Source organism: Balaenoptera physalus, assembly GCF_965194825.1.
Source record: "Balaenoptera physalus genome assembly, chromosome: 20".
In the NCBI taxonomy this organism is placed as follows: Eukaryota; Metazoa; Chordata; class Mammalia; order Artiodactyla; family Balaenopteridae; genus Balaenoptera; species Balaenoptera physalus.
The window spans coordinates 10,031,704-10,056,546 of NC_138901.1; the positions used below are offsets into that span (position 1 = coordinate 10,031,704).

At 55.0% G+C, this 24,843-nt stretch overlaps 1 protein-coding gene and 1 long non-coding RNA gene across 4 annotated transcripts in view; both read left to right on the forward strand.

The window, feature by feature from the left end:
- C1QTNF1 (C1q and TNF related 1) lies at positions 1-24,539 on the forward strand. 3 transcript variants are annotated; one of them, XM_082443038.1, is made up of 4 exons: positions 1-808; positions 19,148-19,304; positions 21,611-21,750; positions 22,338-24,539. In XM_082443038.1, the coding sequence occupies exons 2-4, from the start codon at positions 19,165-19,167 to the stop codon at positions 22,886-22,888; spliced, it is 831 nt and encodes a 276-aa protein (XP_082299164.1). In that variant the 5' UTR covers positions 1-808; positions 19,148-19,164; the 3' UTR covers positions 22,889-24,539. The 3 variants fall into 3 exon arrangements, with proteins under 3 accessions (XP_082299164.1, XP_082299163.1, XP_082299162.1); XM_082443037.1 differs by lacking the exon at positions 1-808 and adding an exon at positions 2,217-2,651 and having other exon boundaries at positions 19,151-19,304; XM_082443036.1 differs by lacking the exon at positions 1-808 and adding an exon at positions 2,218-2,651.
- LOC309650967 overlaps positions 1-24,843 on the forward strand; it is a 356,435-nt gene that overhangs the window by 325,612 nt on the left and 5,980 nt on the right. The gene's annotated exons all lie outside the window — the stretch shown is intronic.

Here is a 24,843-nt window from a genome sequence, read left to right on the forward strand (position 1 = left end):
TTACCCCAAATCCCCCAGTACAAAAAACTCTGAAAACTTAGTGTTCCCCTAAATTTGGCACAAAACAAATTTCACAGAACAATGTGACTTGAACTGTTGGGAGACTATGCATGCCCTTTATTTGTCCCACTTAGGACTATGTAAGTGTCTGATGAAGGGGCCCTGCCCAAAGCCTACTGGGTAAGATGCTCTAGTGATAGTTGTGGCCTATTCTAGGCACATCTGTCCTCACGGGTTCCAGTAAGACACCCTGGACCTGGCTCTGCTTTACAGGCAAGGGGACTAAGGCTCGCCAAGGTAGGGCAGCATCACCTGGCTGAGGACGCAAAGACTCCTGTTAGAACAAGCTAGCTGCTGCAGGAAGAGATGGTCATTGTCTGGCTGTATTTCTAGAGCTCTGCTCTATATTGGGCCTCTGAGTTCATGTCTTGGAAGGATCTTAAAGGTAACTATCTTTTAGTTTTTCAACACCAAAGCCGTCTTGCATGGGGGGCAAGAGGGGGACAAATCTTCCAACTTCGCATCTCTTTCTCTTCCAAGCTGCATGCCCAACTTTGTGTGCATTGAATTCTGGTATTGGTCCAGGACTTTCCCAGGTCTGAGTCTCCTGGGTAGGGCAACAGGGAGTTTTCCCATTGCTCTCAGGGGGTTCCCCGTTCCTAGGAGTTCTGAGAAAGACCCAAATCCTCTAACGTCCCAGACGAAGGTCCCACAGAGGCTTCATGAAGATGTAGCCTACTTGCCTCTTCTCTAGTGTTGCTGTCACCCTGCTGCGAAGGTTATTTGAGGACAGAGCAACTAGAGGAAGGTCAGTGGGTGTGCTGGGCCCGGGTCTTGTTTACCAGGACACGTCCTTGGGTTATGCGTGGGAACGAAGATGAGTTTATCTCTGGGTTTTCCTGTGTGGATCAGCAACCGGGGATGTAGGGTTTGCCAAGTCTCAGACACACGCCAAAGATCATGAGCAGTTCTGAGTCTTTTAATGCCAGCTGAAATGAAACCACATCTCCAGGGGAGATGCCTGTACTTAATCTTGCCGCGGTGCCCTTGAAGTTCTCCAGGGTCACGGAGCATCAGGACCACTTGCCCTTCTGCTCCCACAGGAGCAGGTTGGTGGCCAGGGTCTTTCCCGCGCCTGGAGCCCTCCGTCTTCTTTCATCTCCATCATTCTCAGCTTGCCCCGGCGAGAAGGTGTGTCAGGTGGATGTCAGAAATGCACACCCCTCGTCCTCCTGTTTTGATTTCTTAGCCTTCCAGGCAGACGCATGGGGAGGAGAGGTGGAGAAGAAATTCCAAGGCAAGCAAGAGTGAGACTCAGTCTGCTTTGCCCCGAGTATCCCAATCCGGCACCCCTGCTTCTACATCTCCTGTCCAGGTGTAGCCAGAGGGAGAGGCCCTGGGAGGAGTGATGACAAAACAAAAAGTGCAGGGAGGGCATCCAAACAGATTGGAGAGACCATGGGAGAGGGGGAGAAACACAAAAGAAAGAAAACCGTTATCATTACAGCAAAGTTGTGATCCTCAGGCCAGATCCTTCCTCTTCTCTTGATTTGATAAGATTCTAGAACTATCCGGACTCAGACTTTGGGGATGGAGACCAGCCTGACCAGGGGCAGCTCTTGAGAAGCCTAGGGCAGCTTATCAGGATGCGAGGAGGGGCCAAGGAAGTTGTTTAAGATGGAGAAAAATGTCTGTTTTTCATATCAAGGAATAAAAGGCCTGCTGGAGACTGAGAAATGCTGACTTTCCTGCTGGCCCCGCCCGCCCTGCCCTGGCTCTCACGTCCCCTGGGAAGTCTGCACCCCCAGCCAGGGTTCTTAACCTCCGGATCGCAGACTCCTCCAAGAATCTGATCAAAGTATTAGACCATCAGCGTCCAACAACGCACATGTGTGTACACACACGGGCACACATGCAAGTTTGCGTTCTGTTTCGGGGGTTCACAGATTCCCCCAGACCTGTCCATGGTCCCCGGACCCCAGGTGGATGTCTCAGTTCTGCCACCATCTGGGGACGGATTCCAGGGGCTTGGCTGCAAGCGCGCCAGGAGCTCCTTGGAGCCCATCCCCCTGCCACCCAGCAACTCGGAGTTCCCAGCCTTCCTAGTCCTGGACCCCCGGCCACTCCCGCACCTGGAGGGACTTCCGGACTCTCAGAGCCCCGCCCCCAGTCCCCAGTCCCCGGCCCCCGCCAGCTCCCAGGGTAGCCAGGAGGAGGGCTGCGCTGGGCTCCCCTCCCCCCCGGGCACACACACAGTTAATCCTCGGCGGCTGCTGTTTGGATAAAATGCGCTGGGAGCGTTCGAGGCTCCGCGGACACTCACATCTGGCCCGGGTTTGCTCTTTACGCGTCTGTCCCGCTTTCTTCGGTTCTTCCTCTACTTTCGAGAAACCGCGTTTCCGCTTCTGGCCAAAGAGACCTTGTAGCCGAGGAGATCCAGGTGCCGGGGAGCGGCCGGCTGTCCGGCACCCCGACAACTTTCTGCGCCCTCTTCCCGGAGGACTTTTTCCTTCCTGCCTGCTCTCTCCTTCGACAAGTCTGGTCTTCCCCCGACCTGGCTGGGAGGTGGCTCCGCCGCTGGGAGATGCTCTAAGAGAGGCCGCGGGGAGGACGCGGGCGCCCCGCTCGCTCCCGGACGCTGGTGGCTGGAGGTAGGTGGCCTGGCGGACGGGACGTGGCCGTAGCGGGGGTGGCGGGAAGGAGGGGGACCCAGTGCTCCTTTTCCTGGCTTCAGCCTGGTCGCGGAGCAGACACCTATATGGGGCGAGGAGCGGGGTGGGAGGGGCCAGAGGGCAGTTGCGGCAAAAGGGCAGAAAGACCAGGAGTTGGCGGAGAAGGGCCGCTTCCTGATACTCCCTTCGGAGCCGAGGTGCCGTGGAGAGCCGTGGCCGTGGTTTCCCTCTGTTGACCAGGGATCAGGGGGCTTCCGTGGCAGACAGATGCTGTCAGGAATGATTGTTACCTCCCCCGATTTTTGTGGCGTGTTTATCTTGCTTCACTCTTCCCTGGGTGTGAAAGGGAACGGAGTGATACCCAAGTCACCTCTGCACCTGGTGGGGAGACCCCACCCCAATAGCGCCTGGACTGTCTGAGAGCCAGCCCTGCCTGTGGGCAACTTGGACCCTACACAGAACAGGGAATGCCGGCTTTGGCCCCTGCATCTAATGGCTTTGGTGTTCCTGGAGGGGATCCAGCCTGGACAGGAAAAAATAATGTCCCTCTCGGGGGACCCTCTGGTCTGCCCACACCACTGAATGTGGCCCTGGTCTGGGCCCGGGTCACTGAGCTGCCCTTGAGCGTCTGGACTGTGCACTACCAAGTACCAAGCATCTCCACGGCACAGGTGTGATCCCCACCTGTCCTGGGCACCCATGTCGTGTTAGCCTGGGTCCCACCGTGCCGATTCCTGGACAGCTGCTGTGTCTTCCGTGGGAACCCCAACGTGCTTTAGGTGCTCACGGGCCCTCCTAATCCACTTGGGAGGAAGGGAGGAAGCTGCTTCTCTCTGTGACTTGCTCCTGTCTCCTCTATCTCACTTGGTTTCTAAGAAGGGAGGCAGTTTGGCACACTTGGAGCTTCCTCTTTCCAAGCTTTGAAAATGGGGAGTGTCCTGAGAAACTGAGTTTTCTCAACCACTAGCTACATCCTGGGTCCCTGGGGGAGGATGTGAGGTCCTCAGAGACGCTAGGCCTTTGCTTTTTATAGTTCAGGGAAGCAGGCGGACAGCCCCACGCGCAAGTTCACAAATAGAGGCACTTGCCTGTGCGTACTGCAGGGAGAGGCCTGCTATGGGAAGTACATTCTCCAGGAGGCCTGCTCACTGTCTTTGCCAACTAGAGAGGTGGGAAAAATATAGGTGAAGGGGAGGTGGGGGGTGCAGAGGGTTGAGCTGCCCTTTCTGGTCCCCCTTCTCCACTCTCCCTCTTGACCTGAGAGCTGAGGTGGGGCTTAGAGATGACCCAACAACAACAGTGGCAATATAAATAATGGCAGCCATGGATGTGTGTGTGTGTGTGTGTGTGTGTGTGTGTGTGTGTGTGTGTATGTTTCCCACACAGCAAGCAATGAGCAAATGCTGATTCTCAACAATTCTATCAATGGCACTCTCACCCCTGAAAAGCTCAGAGAGGCTATGACTTGCCCAGAGGCAGTAGATGGAGAACCCGAGGCCTGCATCTCTGTGCCCAGAGAAGGCATGTGACTTGCTCAAGGATGCACAACTTTCCAAGCCGAAGCTCGAACCCAAGCTTCTCAAGTTTCCAAATTTCCACTTCCCAGCTGCCCACAGAGAAAGTTCCCTGGGGCCAGAAGGACAGCCAGGGTCTGCTTCCCAGGGACTCTAGCCCTCTCCTCTGGCTCTCTCTGTCTTCCTTCTCCCATCTTGAGTCTCTTGGGATGCCAAGGAACATGCTGCTGGGTGAGCAGCAGGTCAGGGCGACAGACAAATGTAGGTGCCAGAGGCCTCGGATGGGCCCTCTTTCTGCCAGAGGCCACCGCTGCCTGTCTGGGGCAGGGCAGCCATCCAGTGAGGGGCACGTTCACAGGTGGGAGCCGAGAAGGCCGACATGGCCCCAGGAAGGGTGCAGGCAACTCCCTCCTCATTCCTGGGAGGTAACCTCCCTATTTAGGGCAACCAGCACAGCATAATTTTTTTGGAACATGCTTCTTTCTGTTATTCTTCCTGGTGCCTCCCGCCCTACCCGCCCCTCCGCCCCCCCGCCCCACCCCCAGCTGTAATTAGCGTGACTCATAAACCAAATATTCTGGCATTGAACTTCACCCATCAAAACAAAGATGAAAAGAATTTTGTAGATACAGTCGTGCTGCTGGGCGCCCTCACCGGACAGGAGCTTGCCATTGCGTTTTTGTCTTCAGGGGCGGAACCTTTGCACGGGTCCCTGTTCCTGGAGCTCTGGTGGCTGAGGCTCCAGGGCCCTAGGGGAGAGGTGGTGGTGATAGTTTGCAAAGGAAGGGAAGAATAAAAAGTTTCCTTTCTGTTATGGTCCCCACACTCTGCTGACTACTTAAGGTAACTCTGCCTGCCCATCCACTGGAGAGAGATGGGAGTGTTTCGGAAGCAGCCTCATCTCCCTGCCCTGAGAGTCCAGAGATCTTAAGTGGGGGCGATGGTCTCCTGGGGCACTTCATCTTGGTGGTGTAACTACCGTGTGGGCAGAGGTTTATTATTTTCTTCCTATTTTTACCTGCTGAAACCTGCCTTCTCGTAAAGGCAAATGAGACAAGGCAGCTCCCTGGACAGGACCCCAGACACCTCCCTGACCCCTCACACAGTAGGAGGGAACATCTGCCCACTTGGAGAAGGATTTGGAAAAGGACCATCAAAGCCTGAACAAAGCTTCCTTCCGTGCTCTAGGGGCAGCCCAGTGAGCCGGTTCCACGGGGCCCAGGATTCAGGATTCTTGGGGCCCCGCCCAGGCATCCTCAGCCTGGCAGGACCAGTTCTGCTCTTAACCACGGACATGCAGAAGCGAGCACGCTGGCGCTTTTCCTCCTCCCCAAACCCCGCAGCGAAACTTCTGCCACTGCAGCCTGTGACCTCTGACCCTTGTCTTCCTGCCTCTCGGGGAGGGGCTCGACGCTGTGAGCAGGAGTGGGAGCTCTTGAGCTCATTGGGGGCAGCTTTAGCTCTGGGTCTTTGTCAAGGTTGCAGCTGAGAGGGGCCTGAGCAGCTGGAGGTGGGAGCGGCGCCCGGACGCCGGGAAGCCGCTCATCCTTGCCCACGCTTGCTTCCCAGAATTGGGCTCAAAGCAGGAATGGTGTGGGCAGAAGCGCCGGAGGCCCCCCACTGCCCACCGGGGTGTCCCTGGCCTGCCCAGAGGCCTTTGGAGTCAAACCCTCTCCAGCTGTGGGCGGCACTGGCACAGTCCTCCTGGGGCATCCTGTCCCATCCTGCGCCTCCGTGTCCGACCACCTCCCTGACTGACCACCTCCCTGGCTCCTGTAGGAAGTTTCCTTGAAATGAGATGGAGCAGAGCAGGAGACTGCGGGCAGGAGGCAGGATGGGAAGGGAGCGCGGGAAAAGAGGCAGGCAGGCGGGAAAAGAGGCAGGCAGGCGGGGCGGGCAGTGGGGGCGGTGGGGAGCATGCGGACGCCAGGTGCTTGGTGCCTTGCGCTGGGTCAGACGTTGCTGCCTGCCGCTGGTGAATCCACACTTGGGGGGAGGCCCCAAACCTTTCGCCTCCGTTGCACCCCGTCCCCAAGTGGGGACATCTGGTTACCAGCTGCCCTCTGCCCTGGGGACCAGCGAAGGAAAAGGACCTTGCCTGAGAAGGCTGCCAGCCCTGGGGGAGCTGCGGGTGGATGCAGGCCAGGCGTCGGCTGGGCTGGGGCCTGCAGCTCTGCCCTGCAGGTTCTGAGGCTGGTGGTCAGCGTGGGGGACTGGGGTGCGCTTGGAAACACTTGGGCCCTTTCTGCTTGTGAAGAGTCTACAGTGAGTTCTGGTGAGAGATGGGTGGGTCTGGGTGGGGTTTGGGGTGGCCGTGGCACTCAGGTCTTCCAGCATTCAGGACATCTACCCCCGACCCCTTAAGGTATAGCTATGAGAGCAAGACCCGTGGTTCTGTAAACTGGCTGGACCTACAAGGAGGAGACCCTGAGAACGGGCCCTGCAGAGCAAGCAGAACCAGGGCCGGGCAGCTGGGGCGCTGGGCTGGAGTCTGATGCCTGCCCTTCCCCCTTCTGTTCCGTTCTGCTCCCGGTTCCCTCTCTGCAGGGATGTCTCCTGTGGGACCCCTCCCACAGCTGACCCCTGGCAGCCCCCAGGGATGGGCAGACACAGGGCACGCTCACTGCACCCCCTGTAAAGAATGTCAATTCTTTACATCGTTCCCTCCTGCAAGCTGCACTCGGCCTCAGTCCCCTTTGCTTCTGAGTATCAGAGGGCATGGGGGTCAGGGTGGAACCGTTTACCATCCCTGTGAGATGTGGGCTTCCCCCTCCCCTCCCCTGCAGAGCTCACCCATGCACTGTTTTCTCTCTACCCTGCAAAAGCAGTGCCTTCAAAATGCACATTCAGTGGGCCACAGCCCCCATGCCCCTTCCATTCTGAGGTGTGAGGGAGGTTCCTGGTGACTCTGTGCCTAAACCCAAAGGAGCTGAGCTCCAGTGGTGGTTGTTAAGATGCTGGCGCCGGGATGTCTTAGCACATTGCTTGGATGAGGACGGTTATCACGGATCCCTGGTGCCCCGCATGGTGCCAGGCACGGAGCAGGCCCTCAGCAATCTGCTGAAGGGATGAATGCGAGGTCTCAGCTGGGGGATAAGTTCCCCAGGGCCTGGGGCTGCTGCCACTGTTCCCACCATAACCGAGTGAGCTTAGCAGGTGGACACCGCCCTCAGGACGGTGGTTTGTCAGGACCAGCCTATCCTACCTACCCGGCATCTTCCTGGAGGCCCCCTCGAGGCGAAGTGGCAGGAGCTCTGCTGTCAGACACACCTGGGTCTCACCTGAGCTGCAGCCCCTGCCATGGCAGGGCCTGGGGTGAGTGACTCCCTCCCTCTGAGCCCATTTGTTCCTCTGAGAAATCGAGGTGATTGTAGGGGACAAGTTCGGTAGCCTCCATAAAGCACGTGCCCAGAGCCCGGCAGGTAGCAGGTGCTTAACCAGAGCTCTGTTAGAAGGAATCTCTGCTAAATGACGGGGCTGCTCCTGGGCCCGTTAACTCGCCTGGCTGTTGAGCAGAAGTCCTGATGATGGCCTCAAAGATTTGGCTCCATTTTCTCCTGTTTTGTGGCTGCAGGCAGCTTCCTTCAGTGGCAAGTACACCAGTGACTGGTGTGTCAAAGGCAGAACAAATCCCCTGCTTCTAGAAAATGTGTTCTCTCTGGCTGGCCTGATTCTAGCCCCACTTGGGTGCCTTTCCCGGCGTAATCAGTACCCACGGTAACTCCAGGGTTCAGCTGCCCCAGGGGAGGGCCTTATCTTCCTCTTGTTCCACCGTGTCCCTAGAATCCAGCCCTCTTCCCAGTGGGCAGTAGACACTCAACAAACACTTGCGAAAGAACGTGGGACTTCTGGGCTTCCCTGGTGGCACAGTGGTTAAAAATCCGCCTGCCAATGCAGGGGACACAGGTTCGAGCCCTGGTCTGGGAAAATCCAACATGCCGCAGAGCAGCTAAGCCCGTGAGCCACAACTACTGAGCCTGCGCTCTAGAGCTCGCGAGCCACAACTACTGAGCCTGCGTGCCGCAACTACTGAAGCCTGCGCACCTAGAGCCCGTGCTCCACAACAAGAGAAGCCACTGCAATGAGAAGCCCGCGCACCACAATGAAGAGTAGCCCCCGCTCACCGAAATGAGAGAAAGCCCGCGTGCAGCGACAAAGACCCAATGCAGCCAAAAATAAATACATAAAAAATTCTCTAAAAAAAAAAAAAAAAAAAGAAGGTGGGACTTCAGCACGAGGGCAGTTTATATCCCCCACAGTCCCGCCTGAGCCACAAACTTGCCACACCATCCTCAAGCCCCTCCCCCGTTCTCCTTTTCTAGGCAAAGACTCAAATTCCCCGGAATAAACAAAATGCTCTCTTAGTCCCCAGGGTGGGGCTTACTTATCATTTGTCGAAGTGGAAAATAATGTGTACTTAATGTGAAAAAATATGTGACGGTTATAGGGGAAAACCCCAGAGACCCCAAAATAAGAAAATGGCAAACGTCTATATTTTCATCACCCAGAGATAATCGCTGTTAGCAGCCAGGTGGGTGGCCTTCAAATCTCTGGGCTAATGTACGTGCATGTGTGGATGTGTTTTTATGTATGTATGTTTTCAACCTGCATTTTCACTCATCAGCATTTTACGAACATCTTTCCACGCCAGTAGATATTCGTCTGTTTACAGAGGTCAGCCCTTGGTGCTACCAGCTGAAGTTGCCCCTCCCCCTCCCAGCATCATTTATTTATTTATTTAAATGCCTTTAAACGGAGCATGTGTTTCTGGGTTCGAAGCAATCTCCGCCCCTCCCTGTCACATTACACCCAGCCCATGGTCAATGGCTGAAGGCATTTGAGTTTGCCAGCCTGACCAACCACCTTGTCTTTAGTTTTCCATTGTGTGGCTGCGCCATCATTTGTTTGATTAGACTGCTTTTGCAGGACATTGAGGTGGTTTGTAACTTTGGCTGATGGAAGCAATGGGTTGTAACTCTTTTTTAAAAATGAATTAATTAATTATTTTGCATCTCACTCTATTTATTTACTTTTTAACATCTTTATTGGAGTATAATTGCTTTACAGTGGTGTGTTAGTTTCTGCTGTATAACAAAGTGAATCAGCTATACATATACATATATCCCCATATCTCCTCCCTCTTGCATCTCCCTCCCACCCCTCTAGGTGGTCACAAAGCACAGAGCTGATCTCCCTGTGCTATGAGGCTGCTTCCCACTAGCTATCTATTTTACATTTGGTAGTGTATACATGTCCATGCCACTCTCTCTCTTTGTCCCAGCTTACCCTTCCCCCTCCCCATGTCCTCAAGTCCGTTCTCTACATCTAAAAATATGGAACGCTTCACGATTTTGCGTGTCATCCTTGTTCAGGGGCCATGCGAATCTTCTCTGTATCGTTCTAGTTTTAGTATATGTGCTGCCGAAGCGAGCGCTTGTAACTCTTTTTGAAGCAGGAGGCTTTCTGAGTGCTGATAAGAGGAGCACTTGAGGAAAAGATGGCTACCTGGTCACATCGGGATTCAGCGTTCTGATGACACTTAATAGTGTGACCTGGGAATTCCCTGGCGGTCCAGTGGTTAAGACTTCACGCTCGCACTGCAGGGGGCATGGGTTCGATCTCTGGTCGGGGAACTAAGATGCTGCATAGTGCATGGTGTGGCCAAAAATAAATAAATAAATAAAATAAAATAGTGTGCCCTGGGTCACTCTCCCCATCTCCCTTCTCCCCCCACCCCAAACCACCCCCAACCTGAATTAGAGATTTGAACACACTGGCTTGAGTCCTCTTTGGACGATGGCTCTGCTACTTGGGAAGGGCTGAAAGGGACTGTGGAGTTCGGTCAATACTGAAAGTCAGACCCCAGGCACTGGAGACACGTGTGAACTGAGACACATCTCCTGTGTATTAGGACCTCCTGGTCTGTGGGGGGACCAGACAAGGAAGCCGGTCTGTGCTAGATACTGGGGGAGGAAACTTCCTGGAGGAGGTGGCATCAGGCCGTGCTCTGAAGGACACAGCGACGAGGAAGGTGGCAGGAGAAAGAGACAGAGGACGAGACCGTGGTGTGACTTGGGACTTCCGGTGGCTCCAGTTGGCTGGAGTGAAGGATACACGTGCAGGGGTGGGCACGAGGGGGCCAGAGATGAGGTGGGAGGCAGATGGTGAAGTGCAGGGCTTAAATGTTTCCTTTATTTTCATGGAAGCCTTTTGAGTCAAGGGGGGGCATTCAGATCTGCAGGTTTGAAAGCTGCCTCTGGCCAGCAGTTTGGAAGGTAGAGGAGAGACGGGGAGACCAGCGCAGGGCTGAGAAAGAAGCAGTGACAGCGCCCGAAGGGAGGGAGAGGAGAGACTGCCAGGAGGCCTGGTTACGGTGCAAGAGAGGCCAAAGTCTGTAGAGCTCCGAGATGCCGGCCTGGGGGCCCTGTGCGAACAGCTGTAAGCGCAGGGGGAGAAGCAGGGATGGAGGGGGCTGGGGAAGAAGACAGTGAACTAACTGGGGGCTTGAGCATCTTACGACAGAGCGAAGAGGACGTGATCTGAAGACAGCTGGATATCTGGGTCCGGACCCGCGCTGTGCAGTAGGACTGCGATGATGGAGGTGTCCTCCCAGCTGTGCCGTCCAAGAGGGTAGCCATTTAAAATGTGCTCGAGTGGCCGAGAATGGAATTTTTCACTATGTTTAGTTGTAAAGAATTTAACTGGCCCCAGAGGCCAGAGGCCAATGTTCTGGAGAGCGCAGGCCTAGAGCTTGGTGGCCAGGGACGCCTGCTGGGGACAAGGATCAAGGAGCTGTCCGCTGAAGCTATCACACAGGAAACGATGGGGGGAAAGTGTTTGGAGTGAGAGGGGCTGAGGGCTGAGGACACGGTCTGGAAAACACCTGTCGCTAAGGGGGAGGTCATGGAGGGTAAACACAGGGAGACAGCGTGGGCCGGATCGGGGGCGGGGAGGTGGGTGGTCATCGCCGGCAGGCGCCCTGCAGCGTGCAGGAGCTGGACATCGGTGATCTCAACCAGAGCAGTCTGGGCTGGAGCAGGCAGTGGCAGGACCGACTGGATGCTGAGCTAAATTGTACTCTTGACTTAGAAGCCGTTAGATGTGGGACAAAGTTCTACCTTTTGCCAAGCTTTCCCCGGAGATGGCTGTAAAACGCGGCAGTGATTTCCAGGCCCTAGAAAACGAAAAACGGTGTGGTGCTTGTAAAAGGGATGGTGAGGTCGGGGCACAGGCCGTGGAATTCCCAGCTTTTTTCCTCCCTCCGTCTTGGGAACGGTCAGCCCCCGAGGGTGTCGCCGCTGCGGGGCAGTGGGACGTGGGCCAGGCCACCTGCGGCGCGGGCTCACGGCAAGGCACGAGCTGTCAGTAGCTCTTCTCTCTCACACGGTTCTCAAAGCGCGGGGCAAGCCTGCCGCCTGAGGCCTCACAGCTGGGAGGTGATCTAAGGACAGGGCTCTAGTCAAGGAAATCTTTGTTTGCACTGGGGAGGCTGGGCTGGACAGGTGCCCCCGAAGGCCCGCCGCCTGCAGCCCACGTGGTCTCCTAGTTTGCAGGGCCTGGGCAGAAACTTAGGCAGTGTCTTCTCTCAGCTCCAGGTAAGCCTCTCCTGGTCTAGGCGCAGTGAATTGCCTCAGGAGAGGATGGAGATGTTTCAGGACGGGGAGGATGCCTGGCCCCTCTTTCCTTCACTGTTTTATCCCAAGTCAGCACAAAGGAAGCCCTCGCTTATTAATTAGCAAGTAGCCCTGGAAGACCCCATCTCTATCGCTGGCCTTGGGCTTTGGAGGTAACCAAATAAACCCCCAAACCTTAAAAAAAATAAACTCTCTTCCTCTAAGCCAGAGAACAGCTTCTTGGAAAAAGGGAAAGAGGGAGATTCAGCAAGTGAACTGGGCGCCAGGGTGCCCTCATCTTTTGGGAAAGGCACAGCTCACCTCCAGTGGACCAGAGCTCCTCTAATAAAGGATTCCCAGCCCCCACTGCTGCTTCCTCTGCAAGGTTGGGAGGAAGCAGGAGAGGGTCCGAGACCGGCTGGGGCTGCCCCATTACAGAAGGGAAAAGTAGATATGAAATGGCTTCCTGGGATTGGCAAACGTCATTTATCAAGTGGAAGCCACTCTACCTCTCTCCTGCCCATCACCAGAGGAGTCTGGTAAGTGGAAAATGAGTGTGATGAATGGCTTCTGGGGAAGGAAAGCAGACGTCATGTGTTAGACAATCCCGATGGTCATCAGGGCCAGAGGGACACCCCAACATGGGGCTTTCTCTTTTCTGGGCACCCCAGGATCTGAGTCCAGGGAACCTCCTGCAGCAACTGGAGAGCTCTGAGTGTCTCAACAGGAGAATTTCCGCCAGATGTCGAAGCACAGAGGGGCAGCCCCAGGGCTTCCTTTCTGGTAGAGAAGATCCCGGGGAGGGGAGGGTGGCAGGAGCAGATGTGTGGAAGGATTGCTGGTGGCTGAGGGATGGTTGATGCTGTGTTGAAACAGGGACGGATTGGATGCTGGTCCACATTGCCTGCTTGACCTAGAAGACCTTAGGTGTGGGAGACAGTCCTGTCTTGTGCCAAGCTTCCTCGGGAGAAGCATGTAAAATATGGGGGTGGGGTCCAGGCCCTAGACAAGCCAGACAAAGATATTTGTTTTGGGTGAATTGAGGTCTGGGACACAGCCAGAGCTCCTGGAAAGCATCAAATGGTACGGAGGAGCAGAGACCTTCAGGAGGTATTAAAGAGGCTTGATGACTGACTCGATGTGGCGGATATGTGAGAGGAAGGCGTCTAAATGACTCCCAGATTTCTGGCCCGCTGTTTGTTCATAGTTCCTACTCCCCCACCCCCCAACTTCATCTTAATAGAACAGAGCCGCCCAACAGAGCTTTCTGCAGTGATTGAAATGTTCTGTGCAGTCCAATAAGGTAGCTCCCACCTCCCTGTAGCCGTTGAGCCCCTGGAATGTGGCTATCGTGACTGAGGAATGGAATTTAGCATGGTCTTTAATTTATTTTAATTTAATTAATTTATTTTTTTGGCCATGCTGTGCGGCATGCGGGATCTCAGTTCCCCGACCAGGAATCTAATCCGCGCCCCCTGCAGTGGAGGTGCGGAGTCTTAACCACTGGACCGCCAGGGAAGTCCCTAGAATGTTCTTTAATTTTAATTGGTTTAAAATGAAATAGCCACAGGTGGCTAGCGGCCACTGCAGTGGACAGCACAGGCCTAGAGTGTCACATTTTGAGTCAACATCTGCTGCTCTGCCTTGAGCTGTGATTGTGTACATATCTGTCTCCTTCACTGGACAGTAATCTTTTTTTTTTTTTTTAATACTTATTTATTTGTATCTATTTGGCTGCGTCGGAGCTTAGTTTTGGCACTCGGGATCTTCGTGGCGGCACATGGGCTTCTCTCTAGTCGCAGGGCATGGGCTTAGTTGTCCCGTGGGCTTAGTTGTCCTGTGGCATGTGGGATCTTAGTTCCCCGACCAGGGATCGAACCAGCGTCCCCTGCATTGGAAAGCGGATCCTTAACCACTGGACCACCAGGGAAGTCCCCATGGATGGTAATCTTGAGGTCAGGGAGTATATTTAATCTGCGGTGGAATCACTGTCTCCCAAGCTCTTACCCGATGCTGTGCAAATCACGGGCATCCAGTAAACCATGCCTGTGTTCAGTTTTCTTTTTTTTTTTAAAAGGGAGGCTGCAATTTTTTTTTTAATTAATTAATTTATTTATGGCTGTGTTGGGTCTTCGTTTCTGTGCGAGGGCTTTCTCTAGTTGTGGCAAGCGGGGGCCACTCTTCATCGCGGTGCACGGACCTCTCACTATCACGGCCTCTCTTGTTGCGGAGCACAGGCTCCAGACGCGCAGGCTCAGTAATTGTGGCTCACGGGCCCAGTTGCTCCACGGCATGTGGGATCTTCCCAGACCAGGGCTCGAATCCGTGTCTCCTGCATTGGCAGGCAGATTCTCAACCACTGCACCACCAGGGAAGCCCCTGTGTTCAGTTTTCTGCTGAGAGGGAATTCCTGAGCTACATGGGCATTTCGACTTGTCTTCTAAACTCCTTCTAATCCAGTGAGATCCTAGGCTTCTGGCCTCTCAGAACAGCTGGTTACCCGATGAGGATTAAGGAAGAGGGAAAACCAGGTTTATAAAATGCTTTTGTCAAAGGGCACTGGGCGGGGTTGGCAACAAGACAGAAGGCAAACATGTGGAGCCTGAGGGCTAGGAGTTCACTGTGAGAACACAGGCATGACACCATGGAGGTGGGCGGGCCCCCCAAAATGACAGGACCGATTTTAAACGGATATAAGGAAACTTGAACTTGTGTATGAATATTGCCTCCTTAAAGGATTCACCACAGATCCATTCGAGGGCTGGGAGGATAAAAATCATTAACCAGGAAGTGTTCTCAGACTTCCTGCCTTCCTCCGGACCCTGTCATTGACCCAATTCCTCCTTTTCCCCTCCCACCTACTGTAGAGGGGGGTTCTTCCTTGCTGGGGGAAGTTAAGATGCAGGGAGATGGGGAGGGTTGAGGAGAGGGGAGTGGAGGAGCTGCGGGTCCTGAAGGGAGTGGGTGGGAGATAAAGATGTTCATGGAATTGCTATGGAATTTGGAAAATGAATGTCTTTGCAGGGTTTGGGGTAGGCAAGTCCAGTTCTGAGTCATGTTGGAATTAACCTCAGATGTCTTGACCGCAAGGCAGCCAGGAGACTGGACCACTCGGGCCCAGATTCACAAGGGTTACACACCACTGGCCAAGGAGTCCTGGGGGCTGCTCCCCGGACCTGCCTCACTGAGCACAGCATGTTCTTTGGGTCACCTTCCTGGGGGCATACCTCCCCCCTTGCAGGGCACTTCGTTTCACTGGAAATTGCTAAAGAGGGCTGGAGCCAAGTTTGGTTAGATGTTGGGCAATACTGTTTTTGCCCAAAAGTGAGTAAAATGATCATAATTTCATGATGTTGACTTTGCTGTGGGACTTGGTAAAAGCGTTCTGAAGATAGTTTCGAAGAGGGAAAGCTTTCAATCTGGGTTTGCTTTGACTCCAAAGAGGAGGTCCTTGAGGAGAACCACCAGCCTCTGCTGCCCTCACTCAGTCCTCCTGGCACCTCCGACTCTTTGCTGGGTCATTACGGGCCCCACCCCCACTGATATCATCACCCCTGCACCGGCTGCATCCTGGTCCCCATCTCTTCTATCTAGGTACAGAAACTCCCTTTTCCAGACTTAGAAAGAGACGTACCAACGTGCAAAAGTGTACTTCCATTGAGGGTAGAGGACTGATTCTCAGCTGGGAGGATTTCTGCCTCTCAGGGGATACGTGGCAAAGTCTGGAGATGTTTTTGATTGTCACAGCTGGGGGTGGGGCTGTGCTGATGGAATCTAGTGGGTGGAGTCCAGAGACGCTGCTAAACATCCTACAATGCACAGGACAGCCCCCCACGACAAAGGCTGATCCAGCCCATATGCCAACGGTGCCGAGGCTGAGGAACCCTGGGGACAAAGGAGTCCAAGATAGCTCTTTACTTTCTTTTGCTGTTATTTTCCAGCTTTTCCCAAATGAATATATATTACTTTGGATTCAGGAAAAAAAAATGTTTGAAGAAAGGAAAACCTCTTTTCCTTTCAAGGGATGCAAGCTTGGCATTGAAAAGGAAAAGGAGAGTAATTGTCAAGGTGCCAAGGAGAAACAGAGGAAATACAGAAATAGGGCAATAAACAAATTTGGAGAATTCAATCTGACAAATATTTTTTGAGTTCAGGGTGCTGCAGGATGCTTGGTGGGTCCAAGATGAACAAGACCATATCCCAAGTCCAGAGGAGGTCACGGGTCTGCTGTGCAGAATCTTCTAGGCCAAGAAAAACTCTCTGCAGAATGAGACAATATGAGAAACGCAAGCAAAAAAGAGCAGGGAGAGTTTGTTCCAGTTGAGGGTCTGGGAGGCCTTCAGAAGGAATATGAAGCACCTGAGTTGGGTCTTGGGTAGGATTTTATTTTTATTTTTTTGGCTGCGTTGGGTCTTTGTTGCTGCGTGCGGGCTTTCTCTAGTTGCGGAGAGCAGGGGCTACTCTTTGTTGCGGTGGCTTCTTTTGTTGTGGAGCACACGCCCTAGAGCTGGCGGGTTTCAGTAGTTGTGGCGCACGGGCTTAGTTGCTCTGCGGCATGTGGGACCTTCCCGGACCAGGGATTGAACCCGTGTCCCCTGCGTTGGCAGGCGGATTCTTAACCACTGCGCCACCAGGGAGGTCCCTTGGGTAGGATTTTGATGTGATCTGAGGGCAGCCTGTTGAATTCAAATCCAGCCCCCATGGCTTAAAAAGTGGGCAGCCTTAGGCTAATCGACTTCTCATCACGGTTTCTTCATTGGTAAATTCAGTCTAATAATGAATGAATATTGTCTCCTTAAAAGATTCACCGCGGGTCCATACGAGACCTGTGATGGGGTGAAAACTATTAACGAAGAAGTGTTCTCAGAAGGAACCGTAACATTTAGGGTTGTAAGGATGAGTGGAAATGATGCAGGGATGCCCAGCACCGGGCCTGGGGCAGTTGTCAGTCCTGTTAGCCTGGTTATTAGCAGAAGAGAAGAGGACAAAGGGTGCTCCTGGCCAGGGGAGAAGGATGCGGGCAGGTGGGCAGGTGCCAGGAGTTTGGGGGTGGGGCTGGAACCTGGTGCTCAAAGTGTGGTGCCTTGGCAGCACCTGGGGGCTTTTGGGAAATGTCTGTCCCAGATCTGCCCAATCAGAATCTGCATTTTCACAAGATTTCCCAGGTGATGTGTATGTACGTTGCAGTACGTGAAGCAGGGAGCTCGAACACGGGATGAGGGGTGCTGGGCAATGCAGGCGAAGGGTGGGAGCAGACTGGGGAGGGTGGTGCCCACCCTGGCAAGGAGCCTGGAGAAATGATAGATGGGTAGAGGGGGTGAGGAGAGAGAGGGAGAGATTCTTTTAATATGTATTTTATAAATTACATTTACACGTACAAATTTTCTTTGCCAAGTGGAGGGGAGGTAGTGGACATTTTGAGTAGGGGAGCTGGTCCAAGCAGTCTCTCTGTCGTTTGGAAGGTCTCTGGGTCCTGACCCTTGGCAGGTAGAGGACGTGGAGGTGGGGGGCCCAGCTAATCCACTGCAGGGGATGGGGGTTGTGCAGAGAATTGAAGAGCGGGCAGAAGTGTGGGTTCAGGGGGTGGGGGGATTCCCGGGGAGGCCAGGCTTCCTGGCTCAGAGTCTCATAGCACATCACTGAGGATCCACCGGGAGAGCCTCGGCTCTGGTTCCCAGTCCGCTGCCTCCCCCAGGTTCTCCTGACTTGGCACGCGGCTCCAGCAGTGAGGGCGGCCAGAGCATTCTGCCTTCAGAGCTAAAACAGCGAGCCTACTAACGCGCAGAATAAAGAACAAAGCCAAAGAGTCGGCCCCGCAGAGAGGGTCGTGCCCTCACCGGCTGCGAGGCCTCTGAGCCATGGAGTTGAAGGAGGTCCATGGCGGCCCGAGATGCGTGAAAGGAGCATTCATCTGGGTAGACGATTACCGACAAAAACAGAAATCTGTCTCAGTTTTAGTTTTCCTTAGACATGAAAGAGGAATTAAAGACAAATCAGACAGGACCTTCTGAGGCTGTTCCCTTGCTTTGATGCTTTGCTCCCCCCCCCCCCCCACGATGCCTGGTCCCCGGCCCCAGCCCAGCTGCAGGGGTAGGGTGGAGGCGTTCTTACTCCCCCGGCCTCAGTTCTTTCACTGTGCAGGCCAGAGGGTCCAATTAGGTGTCCTTGTCAGCCCTTTTGGTGTTAAATTGTATGATTCGGTGAACAAAATGGGCTGGGATTGACCACCGTCGCCCCCTCCGTGATGGGGAGGTTTCCCAGCCACCAGAAACAGTCGAGGCACGTGTGACTTCTGACTCCACACACCAGAAACGGCTGAGGCACGCGTGTAAATCCCACAGCTGGGGTTAGCCAGGGTGATACCTCTGACGGTGAGAAACCAGTGGGATGTTTTGTCTGTTTTCAGCCCAAGCACTGCCCCCTTGTGGGCTCACTGGGAACGCCCAGTGGACAGTTCTTTCTGGAAGGACTATCTCAATCCTGGACAAAGAGGGTCCGATCCAGAGCTTTTTGGAGAGACATGGGGCTGGCTTCGATGACAATAAATGCCCTCTGTGGCTGGGTGCCCCCAGCCCGACATCAGATGCTCGAGGACACGCTCTTGCGCCCCCTGGTGGCCACAGAGCGACGTGTCAGCACCTCCCTGCCCACCAGGCCCCACAGTGCAGGCTGGGGCAAAGTCCCTGGACAGTGGAACCCCCAAATTTATTAGGGATTTTGCTCATTGTCCTAACAGGGCCGAGACACGATCATCTGCAGAGCTCAGGGTTGAGGGGTCTCCTTCCTGGGAGGCGTGGGGGGCCAGGCAGAGCCATGCTCAGTGGCAGCAGGTGGCCTGGTGCTCCAACGCCAGCCCGGCCCCAGGGTGTGTGCGTGAGGGTGTGTGAGTCTGTGCGTATAAGTCTGTGAGTGTGCTGAGAGTGTGAAGGCCAGGTGTGGGCATGCATGTGTGCATGTGAGCATATGTACATGCACGTGAGTGCACCAGAGTACACGTGAGTGTGTTGAGTGTGCAAGTGTAAACACAAGAGAGTGTGAGTCTGGTGTGTGTAAGTGTACCGAGTGTCTTGAGTGTGTACAGAGTGTATTTGTGTATGAGTGTGTATTGAGTGTGTGAGAACGGGTGTGAGTATGTGCGTGTGTGAGGGCATGTGTATATGTGCAGGAATGTGCACCAGGGTTTGTGAGTATGTATGTTGAGCTTGTGTGAGTGTGTGTGTGAGTGTGAGTGTGTGATCGCCGTCCCAGGAAGAGCGGCAGCTGAAGCGCTTAGTGGGCCGGGCAAGCACTGCAGGCTTGTTCCCTGCAGGGCCCTTCCAACCCGTGTCCTCCCCGTGTGTCTCCCCAGCAGGGCTCAGCGGGAAGATGGGCCCCCGTGGGCTGGGACTCGCGCTGGCGTGCTGCCTGCTGCTGGCCTTCGCCTGTGGCCCGGTGCTGGGCCGCGTGCCCCTTGGGCAGCAGGAGCAGGAGGGGACCAGGGAGCCACCGCTGGACCACGCTGAGAGGTGAGGCTGTGCGGTGTGGATGCAGGAGCGCCGGCTCAGCGGCGGGGGTGAGCCTGGGGTTCAGGTGCCCCAGGGGGCTCACTGGCAGCTAGAGGGGAAGGAGCAGAGGCCGAGGCCGAGGAGCCGCTGCTGGGGGACAGAGGCGCCATTTCTCCTGTCAGTGACCCGGTCCTGTTATCTGAAACTGCGGACAGTAACCCAGCCTCATTCCAGCCCCAGGGGAATGTGGGTCTGCGTGAGGTTCTGCAGACACATCCTTAGAAAAAGAACACACCAAACCCCAACCCCCAGCTCTCGGTTTCTTTGCATCCTCGCCTGTCCTTTGAGAATATCTGCTAGGGTTCTAAGTCCCACCTGGAAGTAGGAGACAGGGATGGTGCTGGGCTGAGAGCTGATCTCCACCACCCTGATGTCTGATCACATTGCAAGATGGGGGATGGTGGCCGAAGACTGGCACAAGAAGTGGTGGCTTTCCTTGAAAAGTTATGAATTTCTTCCAAATGGCGCTGTCTTCATATATATGAGCTTCAATGATATATAGACTCCAGGCTATTTGGGATATTTTGTAGGGATACATAAAATGCTTAGGATTACTCATGAAAATGTCATTCATCAAACGTGAGGTTCTAGACACCTGATGCTGACTTTGAGTTTCTTTATCACTTTGAGCTTTGGGCTGACTTGATACCTGAGGCTTCGGGCTATCTTGGAGTACAATGGAATTGCATAGGATTTGGGGCAAAGTAACATCATTCTTCTTCTTTGTCTTTTCTTCTCCTTCTCCTCTTCTTCCTTCTTCTTTTCATTCAACAAACATTGATTGAGGGCCGTTATTGGTCTGGCCATCCTCTAGGCACTGGGGACACACACGTGAATGACACAGTCACTGGCATCCAGGAACTCCAAAGCTATGGGGGGACAGACACACACGATCCAGTTCAGTGTGTCCACGGTGTGGACGTGGCAGGGCGGTGGCGGGGGGGGTTGGGGAAGGCTAGGAGGAGAAGTGACTGTGTCTTGAAGGACACCTGAGGAGCATCCCAGGCACAGAAGGGGAAAGCTGCCTGGCAGCCAGGATGGCACATGTGAAGTGTGGCCATTCCAGTGTCTGGCAGTGTAAGGGCTGGTAGGTCGTTTGGGTATGGGGGTTGGATGCCGGAGGGTGGAGGATGCGAGGGAAGATGAGCCTGGTGGGAAGGGGTCTCTCTGGAACTTCATCTACAGGGGAGTCATGGAGAGGTTTAAATTTCATGGTGTCCTAGAAAGAATGCTGGAGGGTGGCGGAACAGAGGATGAATTGGCAAGGGAGAGATGAATTCCAGGAGGGCATTCAGAACAGCAGTGGTCCCTAGAGGTGAGGAGAGCCGAGGGCCCAGCTCCTGGAGGTACTTTGATGGTGGGGTGGGCTGACTCCTCAGGACTCCATGATCCTCAGAATGGATTTGTGAGGCCAGAGAAGCATCTGCAGTGAGGCTGAGGGTTCCATTCTGGGCGACTGGTGGTGCTGCTGCTGCTGTGAACAGGGTTTGGAAAGAGAAGATTCTAGGGATGAGTGGCAGTGATGGGCCATCAGTTTGGGACACATCTCATATGTGGGGCTTGTTGAATCTCTAAATGGAGACTTCTGGTGAGAGGTTGGGGGGGGTCCATCTGGGAGTCTAGGGCTTGTAGGTGGCTGAGTTTAGGGTGTATAGATCCATTTCCTGGATTGTCTGTGGTCTGAATATGGGAGCAGAGTGAGACAAAGAGCTGACCCTTCAAGAGGGACTGTGCCACCTCCAAGATGGCACAGCCAAAGAGCTGCAAGCAGAGAGCACGGTGCAGTGCAGTGTGACGCCTCGAGGTAGCAGCATGGGGCTGTCGCTGCCCCCGCCCCCCGCCCCCCAGGAGCAGATCTGGTTGAGCCCTCTCATTTGCAAACGAGTCAGCTTAACATAGCATCTTCTAGAATCCTAGATACATGAAGGGGATGTCCAGTCACCCCACTGGCATGTCACATGCCAGATTTCTCCCATGTAGCCTCTATCTTGCCAAGCTCCTCAAATTATTGCCGTTTTTGTTATCGTTGTTTCCACGACTGTCATTGCTGTCAACAGAGGGCAGGGGGCTCTTTCTGAACCTTCACTAAAAGCCTCAGAATTTGCCAAGAGCCAACGCAGTCTCTGTGGAGGGAAAATTAACACAGCCTCACACATCCAGATGAGAGAAGGCGAGACAGGGACCCTAGGCCCTCTGGTGGCAGAAGAGAGAAGAGTTCCTGGCTCTGAGAGCTCTTGGCTTTCACGGTGATGTCTTTACTCCCTTAGGGATGAAGAAAAGCATGAAACATACAACTCCAGGCAGGAAGAGGAGCCCCCCGCATCCCGGTGCTTTCGCTGCTGTGACCCTGGTACTCCCATGTACCAGGCCATCCCAGTGCCCCAGATCAACATCACCATCCTGAAAGGTCAGGCACAGAGACCAGCAGGGGGGACCGTCCCGTGGGGAGGGGGCACTGCTCTGTCCTGACTGGAGGGCAGGGCAGAAGATGGAGTTAGGGAGGAGGGGGCAGGAGCAGAATGGCTCCCTCAGGGCACCGAGCAGAGGCATGCTGTCATCTAGCGGGGAGAAGGAAATTCCGTCTCTGAGGCTCTGGTCCCTTTCCAAGAGGAGGGCTTGGGGGAGGGATCCACAGGGGAAGGAACCTCAGGGCAGCTGGGGGTCTCACCCCACCTGCCTTTGCACCGCAAGCCTCAGATTCACGGTCCCGTGAGCAGCAGATAACCTTGCACAGTCTGGGACAATTGAATCGGGAAGCCAAGCGGCCCGGGTCCCAGATCCTCAGGCCCAGCCCTTGTGTCTGTAAGTCATTTGTTTGGAGGGAGCCGTGGGCTCGGCTGCTGCTCCTGTTGCTTTTGGATAAACCCATACATTCCCTTTTCTTCGCCAGGACTTTCAAGAAGGAAAAAAAAAAAAAAAAAAAGATTGCTTCTGGATGAAAATAGAATAATCCTTGAGGTTGCTTGACGCCACGTGTTTTCCCGTCCCATTTAGGTGAGAAGGGCGACCGAGGAGATCGGGGCCTGCAAGGCAAATATGGCAAAACAGGCTCCGTGGGCGCCAGGGGCCACACGGGACCCAAAGGGCAGAAGGGGTCCATGGGGGCCCCCGGGGACCGGTGCAAGAACCACTACGCCGCCTTTTCGGTGGGCAGGAAGAAGCCCCTGCATAGCAACGACTACTACCAGACGGTGATTTTCGACACGGAGTTCGTGAACCTCTACGGCCACTTCAACATGTTCACGGGAAAATTCTACTGCTACGTGCCCGGCATCTACTTCTTCAGCCTCAACGTACACACCTGGAACCAGAAGGAGACATACCTGCACATCATGAAGAACGGGGAGGAGGTGGTGATCCTGTACGCCCAGGTGAGCGACCGCAGCATCATGCAGAGCCAGAGCCTGATGCTGGAGCTGCAGGACCAAGACGAGGTGTGGGTGCGCCTCTTCAAGGGCGAACGCGAAAACGCCATCTTCAGCGATGAGTTTGACACCTACATCACCTTCAGTGGCTACCTGGTCAAGCCCGCCACTGAGCCCTAGCCGCCCGCAGACCTCCTGCTCCATCGCCGCAGGCTAACCTCCCGTTGTCCCCGTGCCCCGCCCTGCTCCGCCAGACCCCCTCCCCGACCCGGGTTTCCCCGGCCCACACGTCCCCAGCTTTGGCATTCGACATGACGCCCCTCGCGGGAGTGGGAAGCAACATCGGCTGTGTGGTCCCAGGCCGTGCCGTGTGCGCACATGAAATCACCAGGCGGGTGCCCGCAAGAGCTCCCCTCTGTGTGCACGTCCTCGAGTGACCCCTGCACGCGTGCCACGACGCGCCAGGGTGTCCCAGAGTAAGCCACCCTTGCTCCCATTGCTGGGAATAATTAAGCCAATTCTCAAGGTTGTGAAAGGAGCAAAGTAAACCATGGAAAAGAAAGGGAGGCATTATTAGTTTTGCCTTTCTGCCAGCCTCGCTGGCTCCAGGCAGGAGGGCTGTCTCCCCTCAACGCTGCAGGAGACTTCCTGTAAGAGAAGATCTAAAGCGGATGCCAAGGGTGACAGGGGAAGGGGGTGGGGGGCGTGGGGACCGGAAAACCATGTCTGGCTTAATATTTTAGGCCACGTAGGAAGCTTCTTGGGGGACAGCTGGACTGACGTCCACATCCCGTGGACATTCCTGTGGCCTTGCCCGAGGGCTCAGCTGGTCTTTCTGAGCCACAACGGTGAGGGGGTTCGAACTGGGCAGCCAGTGTCGGCTCCTGAGAGGGACAGCCAAGCCCTCGGCCGTGGTCTCTGCGCTGCTGAGCAGCTTGCTCACCGGAGCCCGCAGGCTCCTGGCGGCAGAGGCTTCTGTGAGGAGCCAAGCTCAGTACAACCCAGCAGAGCCCTGCATCCCGGTATGGCTCTGCCCACTCCCCCACCCCACCCTTGCGTCCTGGACGGGGCCTCCACGCCTGCATGCTGGCATTGGCTTTCTGTCCCTTCTCTCCCACGGGTCAGCTGTGGAAGGAACCAGGGCCTTTGGTTTTGTAGCAGCTGTCTTGCTTATACAACTTTTTCAGTAGAAACTCTTCACACACCATCTCAGAGTCCTGCTTCCCGGAGAGTTCACCACTCAGCGCCCCAGCACCCTCCCCTGGGGCCTCTTTGACCAGCAGCCTAAGAACAATGCAGAAGGGGCTTTCCTGGGCCCCAGAGCAGGGGAGAGCTGGAAGGGACCGGAAAGCTCCCCGCTGCCTGTCTCAGGAGCTCCGGCACGACTCAGCCTCTGAGAGGGGAGAGAGGGCACGTCCCAACCACTGGGGTCAGAACCTCCACTCTGAGGGGGGCTGGGGGGATGCCTGGAGTGGGGAGCTGCCTGGATTGGTGCTCTGGCCCGTGGCTGACTTTGGCCCGGCAGCCCTTCCCCACTTCTCTACATCAACGCCCAGGGCCAGGGTCACCCTGCCTGCTCGGGCCCTAAGCCCCTACAGGAGCCTTCCTTCCCACTGCCTGCTAACCCCTGATCTTGACCGATCCCCTCTGCCCTCCCTGAGCCTGGCTATTGGGTCTGGGGTCTGCACATCCTTCCCTCTGAAGGACTTCTGCTGGTCAGACTTTAAAAACTGTGCATATCTGTGGGTGAGCTGGGGAGCAGGGCGCCCGCCTCCTGCTTTGTGCTGCCCCAGTGCTCTTCCAGAAAACATTAAACTTGGAATTGTGTGTTTCAGCGTCGTGGCCTCAGTTTGGGTGTTGAACCAAATCCTCCTCCTTTCTATCCACCCCACCCCGCCGCCGGAACCCCGCCTACTGCCTGTTGGAGGCCTGGGGGCCCTCAGCTTGGTACCTGGGGACACTGGTACCCAGCAGGCACAGGCTGGGCCTTGAACTGCTTCATTCGTCACAGGAATGCATTTCACAGTTGGACATGGCCCCTTTGGACGCCCTGTAGGGGAGGAGCCTTCCTTGCTTCTTCCGGCTTCCGGTGGCCCCAGCTGTTCCCTGGCTTGTGGCTGCATCACTCCAATCCC

Bases quoted from the DNA above. Each gene is read 5' to 3' on its own strand.
- C1QTNF1 (XM_082443038.1), top strand. From the start codon at position 19,165: ATGGGCCCCCGTGGGCTGGGACTCGCGCTGGCGTGCTGCCTGCTGCTG. The intron at 19,305-21,610 runs GTGAGGCTGTGC...TTACTCCCTTAG, and splicing joins CCGCTGGACCACGCTGAGAG to GGATGAAGAAAAGCATGAAA. The intron at 21,751-22,337 runs GTCAGGCACAGA...CGTCCCATTTAG, and splicing joins CAACATCACCATCCTGAAAG to GTGAGAAGGGCGACCGAGGA.